Source organism: Alosa sapidissima, chromosome 17 (genome assembly GCF_018492685.1).
Source record: "Alosa sapidissima isolate fAloSap1 chromosome 17, fAloSap1.pri, whole genome shotgun sequence".
Taxonomy (NCBI): Eukaryota; Metazoa; Chordata; class Actinopteri; order Clupeiformes; family Clupeidae; genus Alosa; species Alosa sapidissima.
In genome coordinates, this window is record NC_055973.1 from 14,797,168 (window position 1) to 14,813,449 (window position 16,282).

General features: G+C 43.9%; 1 protein-coding gene across 1 annotated transcript in view; it reads right to left on the reverse strand.

Moving 5' to 3' along the window:
• Positions 1-10,938: 10,938 nt before the first annotated feature.
• The window catches only part of tmtopsb (teleost multiple tissue opsin b), a 34,925-nt gene continuing 29,581 nt past the window's right edge, over positions 10,939-16,282 (reverse strand). Inside the window, exon 4 of the mRNA XM_042068784.1 lies at positions 10,939-13,065. Within this exon, the coding sequence (XP_041924718.1) occupies positions 12,769-13,065 (297 nt within the window). The 3' untranslated portion in view covers positions 10,939-12,768. The remainder of the gene's footprint in view (positions 13,066-16,282) is intronic.

The window sequence follows — 16,282 nt, forward strand, 5'->3', positions numbered from 1 at the left end:
TTCCTAGTGATGGCTGCTGTTATGACCTAGGGGTAAGGCCACAACAAAAGAGTCGAGAAGTTGGATCAGATCAGAATGTTTTGAACTGCTGCACAGATATCTTTCAGGGTTCACACGCTGCTTATAATATCAATGTTTTCTCTGCTCGAGAAACTAGGACCAGAGCAGGTATATAGGTTCACCATCGCACAACCGATCCTGATTACACTCATGCTTAAAACATGAAGATATGGGAATAAATTAAGGTGTGGATTTGCATGTAGGGTTAACCAAGAGTGCCTGCCTCTGCAGACTAAATTAGTTGGGTAAAAATGTAGATCAGAGAAGGCCATGCTTTGCTGCCTTTTGCTAAGTTAAGGAGAAAACACCAGGGAATGCAATTAATGGTTTCAGTATTACTTCTGTAGGTGCCTGAAGTCTCTATTAATCATGTGATTCAGCCCAAAAATAGGTCTTCCCAAAAATGTCTTATTTTAAAAATGGGGAGACTAAAGAAGAATGAGCCTCCAACTGTGTCTAACAACCCAGAAAACATCATGATGTCAGTGCTGGAGACAAATGGCGAACAGTGGTCTATTCACCATGGAGCAAGTTAAAATGTGGATCAAGTTAAAATGTGGAGCAAGTTAAAATGTGGATCAAGTTAAAATGTGGATCAGCGTCATCTCTTTTCCCTGCGAGGAAAACTCACTTTTCTAGTTTGGAGATCAGGTATCTCTTGTGAGCAAAACCTAGGAGGGAATTTGAGAGCTTCCTTTTTACTTTAGAGGCCAGGAAATGCTGTATGGCAAGCTTGTCACAACAAACACTGCATGTGAGATGAGATGTCTTTGGTACTATTGGTTTGTGTGACACTCAGGCTTTTAATGTTGTGTACAGTGTCTCATCCAGGGTAGGAATTTCACGGCGGCCACGACGGCCGTCTTTGCTCCTTGCGTTGGCCGTGATGCCCCTTTGAAAATCAGAGGTTTACAGGCCACTGTGGCCTTGGTGCCCCCTTCTTTCAATATTCATGGTTTGCGTCCGACTAATAGCATATTTTATTAGCCTATGGCCTGACTAAATAATCTTAGCATTCACAGCGCAAATTAATGTAGTCTTTTATGCAGTGGAGAAAGTGACAGCGCATGGCAAGAAAGAAAGTGCGTCCAGATTCACCCATTCTTCTCAGTTTAACTACAGTACTCGCAAAGTAGCCTACTCATCATACAAACATCACAAGTATCACATCACAGGAAAGAGCTTTTTCTCAGCTTGTAAACGATGTTAGCCGTTTGGTGAACGGTTCGCGAGACAAATAAATAGCCTACTATGATTAAATTGAATCATAAATTCTAGGTTCTGCGCCTATCTCCCTACCCATTCATCTTGGTGGAATACTTCACAAACCCTTCGTTCAAAACATGGCAAACCATATATAAAAATAAACAGCAGACCTTACCGAACGCCCCTGTACAGTTAGCCGTTCCAGAGTAATCCGGTTTTGCATTTGCAGCAAATTTCGACATGCATGTCTCCAAATTTGGGCTTTAAGTTTCACAACGTGTTTAAATTTTTCGACGTGATTTCATAACAGGCCAAATGCAAAATGTAAATGTTACAAATATTGCCTAGGATATACAGCTGACTAAGAGTTTGTTAAAGTAGCCTTAATGATCACAAAATGCTAAGCATGCATCTAGGCTATTTGAGTTTCTTAAAGCTGAGCTGAGCTTAAATTGTTCAATACATGATTTCATAACAGGCCAAATATAAAGTAAATGTTAAATATAGCCTAGATATCTGTAAATATTAGATAATCAGATGATTTACAGTTCTATGTAATATGTCATGTTTCATGTTTTTGTACAGTGATGCAGGTCTACTGCTGTGAATAGGCTAAATACAATTTTGATAATTTTTAGAGCCTACTACTGTATAGTTAACTTTGGCCTTTGTGCCCTGACATGTGGCCTTTGTGCCCCCCACCAAATATGCCCAACTGAAGGCCAAGTGGCCTTGCCCTAAAATGGTGAAATTCCAAGCCTGGTCTCATCATTGCCAGTGGGTTGACATACAGCCTCTCTTCCTCTTGATGTGACAATTCTCACAAATGTCATTGTCATAATATACAGCATAGAGACATTGTGTTCCTTCTCACATACTGTTCTATGCTTTAAAGGTGTCAACAAGAGACTTACATTTGTGTGGTAATAGACATCTTTAGCAATATCCCAAAATGACATTCACATCTGGAGAGAGAGAGAGAGAGGGCTGTATTTTGCACACTGGCGCATTACGTAAAACTCGTTTTCCAAAGTTTAATTCCTTATTTTGCACGTTTATTTTTTAAACAATGCACCCATGGGTGTGGCAATTAACAACCTAGGGAGTGGCCTGGCGCATTGTCTAAAAATCGCTATTGTACACCTGGTCAGAAGTCTATGGCGAGTTGTTTATATGTTATTTTAAGAGCGCATTGTCAACAGTCATATTGGCAGGTGCACACACCATCCTTCTATCATTCATGAACGTACACCAGCGCACGTCCATGCAAAACATTACAAATTGCACGATTACAATGGGAAACATAATTAGAATAAAGATATTATGAAATACTGTACATCTCATGATGAGTAGTTATTCACCATATAAAGCACAACAAAACTCCTCGTGACATTAACTCAACAAGAGCAACCTAGCGGCGAGCGAAGTGCATGCCGCGTCACCGCGTGCAATGTGAGGTCCCCTTGAGAGAGGGAGAGTAGTGGAGGTGGAGTCCTGTGGATATCTGTCTTCAGGAGAGCTTTCCTGCTACCTCTTACCCTCTTGTGCCCAAGGCCACGTGGGCAAAAAGAGCAGCAGCTGGAGCGATGAGAGAGCTGGTGAATCACGCCTGGGCCTGCTCTCCTCGCCGATTTGTTGCCAATGCGAGTCATCTGGAGAGCATAGAGGCCTGTGTGAATTAATGAAGAGGACCCACAACTGTCATCCATCCTGACCAGACGACCGGCGTCCTTGAGGCTGTTAAGTAGTCTGCATGACACCCTCAGATTTGCGCCTTCCTCTGCTGCTTCCTCCCTCTCTCTCTCTCTCTTTCCCGCTCTCTCCCTGCATCTCATCTGTTCTCCCCACAACACGCCAAAGCCCCATATGAATAAATCATCAGGCAAAGGCTGGAGTGGGGATTCATGGACTTCAAATTATGGGAACTGGTGCGAGCGGAATTCGATTTCATGTGCCGCCATCTGCACCCATCATTTTGTAACCATGCACAGTTATTCAAGCACACTGCCACCTCCTCCTCTTTCTGATGCAGATAGGGGTATATATAATTACATCACCAAAAGAAAGCGAAAAAAGCCCTTTGGCTTTTAATCACTCACGGTGCACGTACTGACCAAAGCAAGGAGAGGGGTGGTGTGGTGTGGAGGATGGTGGAGTGAGAACATCTTAGGCCTGTGACTTGAGAGCTCATGGGTAAGCTGCCTGGGAGCCCCAGTGGCTGAGGAAGCCCACCACAGCCCTGTAGAGGAGAACAGAGGGTTCATTAGGAAGCACCACAGCCATGAGACAGAGCACTTCCACGCTTCACACAAAGACAGGCAAAGGGCCAAGGGATGCTCACTTTTTCCCCAATAACTGGAGCCTTTTACCCCCCTGGGTGTTTGTGTCGTCGATTTACACAGGAATAGAAATCTATAAAAAAGAGAACACATTTTCAATTGAGGTGGCCTTCCAGAGCCACAAGACGAACTTTATTGAATGTAATTCAATTCTTTGATGTATCAAAGTCGATCTATGAATTTTAAAAATACTGTTTCCTGGGAGACCGGTCACAAATGTACCTAGAAGCAACTGGGTACTTTGTTGCTGGCTATTCCACATGGCTTATCCGATATACAAAAAATTATTATTGCTTAATGAAAATGGATTTTCTTTTAACTGGATTCAGTTGGCAGTGATTCATTTACCAGAGGCAGAACCTGGGGCAGCCATGGCCTACTGGTTAGGGCTTGTAACCGAAGGGTTGCCGGGTCGATCCCCGACCAGTAGGAAAAATGTGGGTGGGGGAAGTGGTTGAGCACTGCTCTCCCATGCCCACATCCAAGGCTGAAGTGCCCTTAAGCAAGGCACCTAACCCCTCACTACTCACCGAGCGCCGCTGTATCAGGCAGCTCACTGCTCTGGGTATGTGTTCACCTCACTGTATTCACGTGCTGTGTGTGATTCACTATTCACGGATTGGGATAAATGCAGAGACCAAATTTCCCTCACGGGATCAAAAGAGTATACTGTATATACTTAGTCGCTAGGCTATTGACAGAACTTGCAATAGTGCTATAGGAAATGTCTGATTATCTGTAGTGCCTCATCAAACAGTCCCAGGTCTCAGAACTGCATCAGTTTACTGCCAAACTGTCAAGTCTAGTCATATAAACCCCCTTAAAATTCAAACAACATTTGGGCTGTTTCACGGAAACGTCAGTGGTAAAGCAAGACTGCAGAAACCTCAGAGTTACAAATGACCATAATCATGAAACCTCTTCATTATTCGTCTTGTCGGCTATTACAGCGATCAATATTAATCACTTTGAGTAATTAATATCAAAATCACTCACCGTGCCTACAGAGAGGAAATCCATGTCTGCTTTGTAGTGACAATAAAGCATACGAGTTGTAGAAGTCTAAAAGCCGGTAAAGCCTTAAAATTGGGGGGACGTGCAGCAGGCTGGAGGTTTTAACCCACTTGTCATGGTGGGAATATACACTGATGGGATTGCAAAATTGAGTAACTTCGGGTCAAATGTGAAGTCAGAACGGAATGTTTTTCATCTGTTCCAATTAACATTACCCAAAGTGTCAAACATTGTCTCATGCATTTCTATGTGAAAAATGAGAGGGCCTTTAGTAGGCCTACAACTTGCAAGGTTTGCTCAACCAACGTGTCTCTCCTGTTGCAAACATGACAAACAGGAGCAATGAGAAGAGTGCGAGCCAGCTGCAGCATCCAATTCAGCTAATAGATAGTTTCCAATTCATTGACAGCCTGCTATGAGTCAATGTCTGCAGGCATGTTATCGATTAGGTATTCAAGTCCAATTCATCTACAGTACTATCTATTCATCTACTCATGACTGCACACAATCCATCTACCAGACCATGATTGCATTCGGTCTATCCAGAACGTTAACCAAATTAATAATATGGGATTTTAGGGTGAATGTTTGCTAGCTCAGTCGGACAAATGGAATACTATCCTATGCATAGGTGCATAGAAATCAACAGTCATAGGGTGACAAACAGAGTTGTAGGCCTACTATCTAGTTTATTTCATTAGGCTACATGCAAAATATACCACTCTATGAAGAGATGATGGTGCTGCATACTTTAATCTTTTCCTAATTTTTTCCTGGTCTTTTTTCCCTTCTTTTTCCGAAACTGGGAACCTAGTACCTTTTTTATCAATTTGTGTTAATTTGGTACTCAAAAATCACCCCCAACACTGTCAACCAAGAGTCACAACTAAACCAATTCACCTTGGTGGTGTTCTGACTACATTTGTAGGCCTATTAACTTTAAAAATTTCACACAACCTTGTCTATGAAACTATAGGCCTGAGTTCACAGTATTATGAATGAAATGTGTTTTATTTGGAAGCAATTCGTAGTTTGATTGCTTTTCACTAATTGCATTTCTAGCCTAGATTATTAGAGTTGGCCACTATTTGATGAACCCCCCACCCCCCCTTCTTCCACAACCTCTGCATGTGAGACTCTCACAGCAAGCAGACGCCTAAACAAAATGGAATCAGCACCCACTCTAACCCACACCGTGGCATAGTATAATCATGCGCAAATTATGCGATAGAAAACTGATTTACACAAATGAAAGATAGCCTATAATGGAATGTTGATTCTTGCTAGCACACAAGCTGTCCCCCACAAGACGCCACCTTTAGCAGCTGCCCATGCCATTGACAGTATATCAAAAACTGCTCCTGACAGTCATGAAGGAACCGTAGGCTGTATCCAGTTCTAGCCTTATTGTGCTACATTATATGTGGTTATAACGATACATTCTATTTCTCCTGATGTAGCATTGCCTACCCCCTCGTAATGTCACTGCCTTTAGGCATTCTGCTTTTATCTTCAACTGTTGGAAAATGTAACATTTAGGTGTCAGAAAATGTGTTAGTGTCATTTGTTAGTGTATAAATCGTGTAAATGTAAATCAGATTTCTAGGCCAAGTATACTTGTGTATACAAGGAATTTGGTCTCTGCATTTATCCCATGTGTGAATTAGTGAAGACACAGAGCACACAGTGAGCACACAGTGAGGTGAAGCATACAGTAACCTGGAGCAGTAAGCTGCCTTGCTACAGCGGCGCTCGGGGAGCAGTGAGGGGTTAAGTGCCTTGTTCAAAGGCACTTCAGCCGTTCCCACTGGTCGGGGATCGAACCGGCAACCCTCCAGTTCCAAGCATTAACCAGTAGGCCACGACTGCCATCATCATCACCTGACCCCTCCAATTTAAAAATTGTTCTGGCACCTATGACATGAGGACAATAATTGTTGGAAACCTGTTTTACAACAACCTGTAATTGTTGTGTTCCTTATTACTGTTAAGTCTATAGATAGGCCATGCTCTGGCTCATGTAGAAAATCAGGGTAATTCTGTCTTGTATGTGACATTGGCATGTTCTCTGGAAACCTATAGATCAATAGTTGAGGATTCCTGTTCCTATTTCTTCATCCAGTTACTCTATACCAGAGTCTACCTTCAGGTTAGTACATTATGCCATTATTTTAAATTTATTCATTTACAGAAATTCATGTAGGCAGTTGATGGAACAACAAAAACCCAGCAGCACTGTCCAATCCAAACCCCTTACTGCACATATCAAAAACGATGGATACTGACAGCGATTTCCATTCATCCAACATTTCGTGGCACTTTCACTGCACTGAACATGGCTGGGGACATCAGGATGGTGCAAATGACTGCTCATGCAGCTTCACCTTAAAAGAACAAATTATTCTCTAAGAGATGTCTTATTAACCTCTGTATTTTGAAATTCCAGCCACTGTCTCCCTGCTCGACATCAGCGAAGCCATTTCCAGGAAATCGAAGCAATTTTGAGCCAGAGAGCAATTGAGCCTGGCAAGTGCTTGTGGTACATTGTTCTCATCTCCCTTTCTCTCTGTGTTCACAGACGCTCAAGCACACACACACACACACACACACACACACTCTCTCTCCATCTCGCTACCCATCCAGCTCTGTTGCTCCTCTATGCCTGCGTTTCCGTGAGGGTCGCCCAGAGGTCTCCCTTGAACTGTGTGGCAGCATGCGCACACAGGCTCAGGAGGTGAGCACGTTTGCAGGCACAGCTCATGCTCCATATGGTGGCCTGGGGCTGGGGGGACGGAGGGTGGAGGTGTGTGCGTGTGTGCGTGTGTGTGTGTGTGTGTGTGTGTGCGTGTGTGTGTGTGCGTGTGTGTGTGTGTGTGGGGGGGGGGGGGTGGAAGGGCGGTGGCACTAAGCTCGCGGGCCAGCCGGCTGTGGCCATCACAGGGGCACGCCAACAGATGGTTCTGCTGTGGAAATGAGCAAAAGATCAAGCACGGGGTGGTGGGAAATGTCTCCAAGGGTGAATACAAATCAGCTGTCAAGATGTAGAGAGACAAGGTCAAGATAAGGAAGACATGTTTTGCCACTCACCGCGACACTATGCCTAACTATTAGGTTAGGCATGTGCCGTACCGATGGAATAATCAATCCCCCTGCTTGTGTTTCCCCACTTTGTTCAGTGGTGACGCTCCCAGTGGTTGACAGAGCTGGAAGGTTCCCAATTGTTTTTGTAATTTTAATGAGTCCTGTTGATTGAGCTAGCGGATAAGCAGATAGATGCCGTCGACCAACAACCAATTTTGATCCTCATTTATGGAAACGTGTCCTGGAAAGCGCTTTATAGCGCCACTACCTCCCCAAATGCCTGGCCAGAGTTCAGGTTTAAACGAGAGTGAGACAAAAACACTGAGAATGTGTGATCATACATACCCACTGTAATTAACAGCTCCTGTCATTATCCCCCAGACCCTTGGCACCACAACTTTTCCCAGGTGTGTGTGTGTGTGTGTGTGTGTGTGTGTGTGTGTATGTGTGTGTGTGTGTGTGTGTGTGTGTGTGTGTGTGTGTGTGTGTGTGTGTGTGTGTGTGTGTGTGTGTGTATGTGTGTGTGTGTGTGTGTGTATGTGTGTGTGTGTGTGTGTGTGTGTGTGTGTGTGTGTGTGTGTGTGTGTGTGTGTGTGTGTGTGTATGTGTGTGTGTGTGTGTGTGTGTGTGTGTGTGTGAATGGGAGGGGGAGCAACATCACTGGGCCATACATCACTGCCCTGCTTCCATAAATAACTGGGAGCTGTCAGCAGATGAATCACACGTTACTCTCCCTCTATCAGTCTGGATTTTTCCTCCGTTCACACCTTCCTCAGGTCAGTCAGTTTTGACAGGAAGGACACCTGATTGAAAGCTGCTAGCCCAACCTGACGGTAATGCACACATATACTGTCACTGTGAAATAGAGACCACTTTGATACGTTGTTTTTAAGCTCTGAATAGACTTCCATTTTGTACAGGTTTGTATACACACACACACACACACACACCATTTCCATTTACATACTGTAAGTATTCACACCTTTTGTTCACATCCTACTTCAATCAATGGTCCTTGAGATGCTTCTACAACTTGATTGGAGTCCACCTGTGCCTAAATGAATTCACTGGACATTATTAAGAGAGGCACACATCTCTTTATATAAGGTCTCACAGCTGATGGTGTATGTCAGAGTGAAAACTGAGCCAGGACTTGCAAGACAGGGTTGTGTGAAGACACAGATCTGGGGAAGGGTACACGAACATTTCTGCATCATTGGAAATGCCCAAGAGCACGGTAGCCTCCATCATTCTCAAATGGAAAAGTTTGGAACAACCAACAGCCTTCCTAGATCTGGCCGCTCAGCCTGACTGAGTAATCCAGGACGAAGGGCCTTGGTCACCAAGGACCCAATGATCACTATGAGATGTAGAGTTTTTTTGAGATGAGAGAAACGTAAAGAAGGACAAACGTCAGTGCAGCCCAGTGTCTGGTTTCTTCCATTGGGAATTGTGGCCAAATAGTTCAGTTTTTTTTTTGTAATTCTTTAGGCTTCTCTCATCTTCTTTATGTGCCCTCACTGTATATGTAGTGAAGTGAAGTGCTCTGCCTGTACAGCTCAGGCAGAGCACTTCACTTCCTTCCTTTCATTATCAACACATCTGCTAATGGAGTCTTTTGTCTGCATCGAAAACTGTGCAGTAATGCTGGAATCACGGTTAAGACCTGACTGGTGTAATTGGCTGTATGGATTTTCACATGTATAATGCTTGGAAAGGAGTCGAACATAAAAGCAAAGGAATCGATATTTGGGATGTCTCTCCAGTAGACACAGCTTCCCCCTCGTAATCTTAGGCTTCATCATCCGTCTCGGCCCCCTCTTCACGTCTCACTGTCGAAGCTTTGAGGAAATGGAGGGCCTTTTTTCCCACCCCGGACTGAGTAGGTGGGAGGGCAAAACATCTGTTTTCAAGTGCCAAGGTGTAATCATGCCCTAAACACCCCCCTGAGAAGTCTGTGTACCAACTTGCTTTTCAACACCTCTCTATCACACTCAAATGTTATGCCAGCAAAAACATAACTTATAAAATACAGAAAACACAACCTTTTTGTCTTGTATGGAGTGTCATTTATAAAGTTGTAATTATTTATGCACTGCCTGAAAACAAGCACAAAAAACCTGGACGAACATAATATATACTTACTGTTATATTTTCAATTATAACTCTACAACGAAAGCACATTGGAATACATCTTTAATTTGACACATTGACATCAAAGAATTCCACATTCATTAGTGAAGCACAATGTTTTTCTTTGTCAAGTTGCATTTTAATGAGGGGCAATGTCTTAAAAATCTATAGATACTGTAATTCAACTTTGGTAAGAGATAGCGCAAGCACATACCTCCAGTTTCCCTGCATAAGTGAGTTGCCAAATGATTTGCCTCCCCTGAGACCTACTCCCGCATGCCTACAAACTGGTCCCAGCGAATGTCACAAAACAAAAGTCGATATGAGGAAAATGCCAACTGCAGCTATCCTCAGTGTTTCAAAAACTCAAAACCGATATTAATCGTTTTCAGAAGAGCATTTCTGACTGAGAGGGTTTATACTGTCAACATACTGATAAACCTCTAATCCAGCCATGATTTCATTTAAATTTATTACATTAAACATATTTGATATTTATTACCAATCTGATTCTATGTTACTGTGGATGTGTGACTACAAACAACACTTGAATTGACAGCATGAATTCAAATTAATCAAATTAATGCAGATTTGCATTTTCAAATGAGTTTCAATCAAATACATTGGAGGCATACATAATGGATCATATCAAATCAGTCCCTCATCCCTCTTCACAGATTATCCTGTCATATGCAAGCATACATCTATAGCACAAACCTATTTGCATATAAGATGAAGAACAGTTTTTGAGCCAAGACAGTCTAATCACACTTGTGTTTAAACAGAATCATTTTTAGATGCCCTAACATAAGTACATTATGCAAGCCATCTACAGCAAATCAATCCAAATTAAAGGCTCTTTTTGTGCTAGTATTTCCATCATGGGGATAGAACATGCTGGATATTTAACAAATGCTAACACACACAAAATTTAAGTACTATCATGCACAGCCTCTAAAATGAACATCAGTTTGCAGGGAAATAAATATATATATTACAACTATGTGGACTAAATCAGAAGTGACTTAAATGTGTTGTGTGAGGGCAAATGAGATTGGGTTGATCATAATACAGACGTGAAGACCTTACTAAGTCATATCCTATATTACCAACCAATACAACCATTAGCTGATGGGTGACATCCACTGGATGCACTGGTGGGCTGAGAGCATGGCAACACTTCATTTCCAGCTCTCGCATACTCCACCTCTATGTGAAGATAACATATGATGTATCAAGTAGAAAAACTGGCTTTATTTATCTGTACAGTTTTAGATGTATCACAACATTTCCTTTTCACAACCATCAAAGTATGCAATGAATCAATGAAATGAATCATACAAAATAGATTATTTTTTATGTATGCTTCTACTTTTTTTTTCGGAAGTCAGCTGTAAACACGTGGCAAAGTTCTCAAAGTTGACTTATTACGAAACTTCAATAAGAAAAATCACTTTTTCTGTTTGTGTGTGATTGTACATTATGTGTGTATGTGCTTGTGTGAAAGTAATAGAGACACATTCTTGTCTGCATTCATTATGGAAAATGTCCAAGCATTGCAGCATAAACACTCTTTCAGTCCATCTCACTCCAGGTGCAGCTGGATAGCAGTTAAGGCCTGCGCAGATGACCAGGTCAGTAGAAGAGTCGTACAGCTCGTCCTCCATCATGATTCAAGTAAAAGTGTCATGTGTCAGCAGACTGCCTCTTCTCTTTTTTCCCCATTATGCGCAAGAACTTGCACTAGAAAGCACTTTAACAAGACTACAAAATGCACATGGTTAGAAACAACTTACATGGTTTGGCTTCACTTGATGCTAATATGAATGTACACAATCAGTCTGTACATACTTATGTAAAGTCATAACCCAGAACAGATCAAATGCTTCTTTGTGTGCAAAATCTTTCAGCTTCTTCAAAACTGACACCAATAGTGGGGGCACCATGAACGGGTCCGAGAATCCACGGGGACCCAGGTTCGAGTCTGACCTGCAGTCATGTCCCTCTCCCACTCACTTCCTGTCTGTCTTCACTGTCCTGTCCAAATAAAGGCTAAAAGCCCAACAAAAAACTGACAACAATAGTGGGCCATATCTTTCAGATACACAAAACCCAAACTGCATGGCCCCATGGCAACATCCGCTTCTATTTCATAAAGAACTGTACAGGAAAAACATATTCTTAAGAGAGAACAACAGATTTTCTGCAAGGCCATCTTTATCATCAAGGGCACCGTGTGGTCTTTAGTATAAACATACAGTAGTGAATAGACTTGTGCTACAGCATTATACAGAAACGCAAGCTGCTGCTGAAATATTTCACCAAGAGGTGCTCCTGCAATTATAAAATCGCTCCAGGACAAAATGTGAATAGAGTGACAGGCAGCATGTCCTTGGTCATTATAAAGAAATGGTTTCATTGGAATTAGCATGACCTTTTAACTGAAATTAAGACTGAAATTTGCATTCATGTTGAAATACTGTTTTCCGAGCTGTTCTCCCTGTTGACCCACTGCCTGAAAAGCGTCATTATGTGGCTTATGTTGTGTAAAGAACATAATCGCCCCTTCAGTCCACTACTGTGAGCAGATCTCACTCATTCTCCTCAGCCTCAGCAGATCATTCCCATCCTCCCTATTTGTCCACACATTGTCATGCCATTACATTGCGGGGGAAGCATGCATTCAGGAGCTGAAGCATTTGCATGGAGCCTTCACCGTTGACTCCACTGACTCCTCGTTCCGGTCCCTTCTCTCCCTCACGTCATGTTAGATACGTCTCCTCTCGCCTCCTCGTCGCCCTGTCGCCACTGACAACCACCCTTCCTGTCACAGTCAGCAGTTTGCTTCCAGCCTCACGGACATCGGTGTAGTGGCCTGTGTGCCCCCCATAAACACACACAAACACACAAACACACATACACAGGTCCGTCCTGCTCAGCCATTGTAGTGGGCTACTAGAGAGAGAGTGGGCTTGACTGGCACGGGCGCAGGGGGAACCAGTGCTGGGGGAGTGGAGGCGGTGTCCTTCACCTCCAACGACTGTCTGTTGCTCTCAGGGGCGTAGGTGGTGTTGAAGCCGGCGGACGGCACGCCGAAGGTGATGTTGACGTTGTGGCCGTTGGTGGCACGGCGCACCATGCGCAGGGTCTTGGTGGCACGCGATGAGGCCTTGACGCTGGAGCCACGCTCTGGGGCGGTGCACTTCAGCATGGCCTGGAAACACCTGTAGAACTGACCACCGGGGTTGGGGGTTGGGGTGGGGGGTTGGACACGCAGGCACACAAACACACTCACACACGCAGGCAAGCACACATCACAGAAACACAGAATCACACACATGCACAGACAAACACACACACACACACATACAATTGTCTATCAAAATAAAGCCTTCAAAACCTCACGTCTTTATCGATTACTTGCACACAACTTTCCGACATTAAAGGAAAGCTACACACTGAAGAAAACGGGTACGTTTACATTCCAGAGTGTCCCCTTAAGTGCCCTCACGGGGAATGCAAAGCCTGACCTTGTCTTAGCTCGGTTCTGCACCACCGCCTGCGCTGTAAGGCACTAATAGCAGCAGGGCAATAACTCCCCTTTTTGTTTCCCCATTAATAAGTGCTGCTTGATGTCACATTTGTGCTGTATGCGCAGAGTCTCATGCAGGGCCCAACAATAGACTGGAGGTGCGGCAGAAAAAAACACACATAATTATATTATTCACAGAGCTGGACTCTGTTGTCTCTAATAGGTCCTGAATACATTTTTTGCAAATTGAAAGCCTTTCCCGTTTGGAGAAATTCATTAACTTGTGAGAGACCTCGCTGCGGGGGTGTGGACAGTGATTATCAGAGGGGGACAGAGACGCTTCAGTGGGGGAGGCGTCTCGCCTCTTTTCCTCGGAGTTGGATGCCTCGGTGGCGCCGGATGGCTGATGTCTCTGGCCACCTCGGGCAGATTTCAGAGGCGGACGCCTCTCTGATTGCACCACTAATCAGCGGAGCGAGTCAAATGAAACCATTGTGGAGAGATTTCAATTGACCGCGCTACCTCCTCCTCCTTCCAAACACACAGTGAACTGAATTGAAAATGCCATGTAGGCTGCACAATGCTTGAGATGCCAGCAAATGAGAAGTCTGGGGAGCTGCATTGTGGTCCGGGCTGGGCTATTGTTTCCCAGGCCACTTACTTCATTATAGATAAAGTTATCATAATTAAACTGTCTAAGACTGCCACCGGGGCAGAATTCATTTCCCTGGTGGGGGGGCACGTCATGGCAGTTAATCTCTCATGGATGTACAAGAGATATATTACACCCATACCACAACATGCACACACACCCTTGACTCATCCCTTTGAGAATATCCTTTCTCAGTACCACATTATTGCTTTCTTGACAGTTTTTTGCCATTTTTAACAAATGCACTGTGACACCATTTCAACAAAAAAAGCTTGCAGGTTTTCTTGCAGAAGAAAAAGGAAAACAAAGGTTTAAAACGCTGTTGTTCACTACCAACAAGGAAGAGCTCTTTCAACCTCTTATGCGCAAACCCATTCTCACAGTCATACTGACAAATCACATCCCTTGAGAAAATGTAGTGTACTTAGTATACTCCTCAGTTCCTCATGTATACGTATAGTCAACTACATTTTCACAGGAAATGCAGACATACGCCCTTGTGGTGTCATTTGCTTTGGGCTTTTCTCCATGTGATGCCAAACAGGAATAGCAAACAATATAAAACACATGCTGATGACATCTGCTGTGGGAACTGACTCCCTTTTTGCAATCTACACACATCAAACAACCAGAATAGCACAGACATGGGAGACATTTGTTTCCTTCATAATCAATCACACAAATGCTGGTCGGAATCATGATAAAACACTACAATTTTGTGCGGGTTCAATGAGTCTATTACGTTACTTTTTAGTAAATCTATATTAACGTCATATAATGCCCAAGAAACCTTACCCTAACCAATATTATCCTATTTCTCAAGTTTTTTTGTATGAAATAAACAGTGTAAATATCCCGTTTTTATAAACAGCCAAACCGCTTTGTGTCTGGAGACCTGAGTGAGGACAGCCAGGCCACTTCTTGGAGCCATTGTGGAGATCAGTGTGGACAGCTGGAATGGCCAAGAGAGTCAGGATGCACTGGAGGTGGCAGCAAGCCTAATCCACCTTCGGCAGCCAGCACTGGCCACTCCCGTGCTCTTCCAACCAGATGGAATGCAATGAAATTTGGGGCCTTAGGCCAGCAGGTAAAGCCAAAAAAAGCATCACGCGTCAATTTTGCCATTATCTTCGAGTTAAAAGTCTGCCAACATACTTCAAACCCATACTGATAAACAGATACAAAGTCACGGATTCTTATTTGGCAGAACAGATTGCAGAAATTAGTAGCTCTGCTTGCAAAACTGTGGCCTACATTAGCGTCATGCTAACAGCATGTGACCTCACCAGAGAGAGCCGCTGTGTCCGCAGCCTGGAGTGTCAACTCCCCGCCTCCTTGACAGATGCTCTACCTTCACAAGAGCTCAGAGGGTGGTCGGATGAGCTCATTGGCCGACGCAGGATAGGGGCGGGATGGGAGGTTATAAATGGACTCAGACGCTGGGGCTCATTACAGGAAGCCGCGGGGTGGCCGAGAGCCTCCCAGAGCTTTCAAAGGTGATAGCCAAGCAGTGAGCCTAATTGAAGTGGGCCTCTGGGAGGCAGCATCACCTCCGCCGGCATCACCACAGATAGACCCCAGCGGGCCCTCCCGCACTTCTAGGTGACTCTGTTTTAAGCAGTGACCCTGTGGTTAGAGCTTGATATCGGCTCAAACGCCCGAGTAGGGCTGCTCTGCCTTAGAGATGAGTCAATGGATGATCACCACCCATTTACAGCTCTGATGCATCAATGCGCTGAATGTAAAACCACTGAGGATTCATACTTGTGTTTAGTGCTGAATAATTGAAACTGCACTGGCTTTCCATATTTTTAACACGGAGAAAGTGTTCAATGCTGCATAAAAACCCCCTTAATGGCACAATTAAATGGAAACATTATCCTTAATGGTTGTATCCATCTTTTCAGTGCACATCATGGAGCTGTATAAATTACTCGTTTAAAGGTGCTCTAAGCGATGCCACGCGTTTTTAGGCTAACACATTTTCTGTCACTTTCTGCAAACAGCACCTAACCAACTGCTAACTGTCTGTGTCCTGAATACACTGTAAAAAAACTGCAATCTCTGTGGACAGCCCAGGCTCCAAAAACCGGCAACAAAAACAACCTGGGCAAACCTGGTTGAAAACATAACAAACTGTTCCAGCAAATCACAGACGAGGTGGCGCAACTGGCTGGGGCACCTGCACCGTACGCCGGTGACCCGGGTTCGATTCCCGCCTCATGGTCCTTTCCGGATCCCACCACAACTCTCTCTCCCACACAC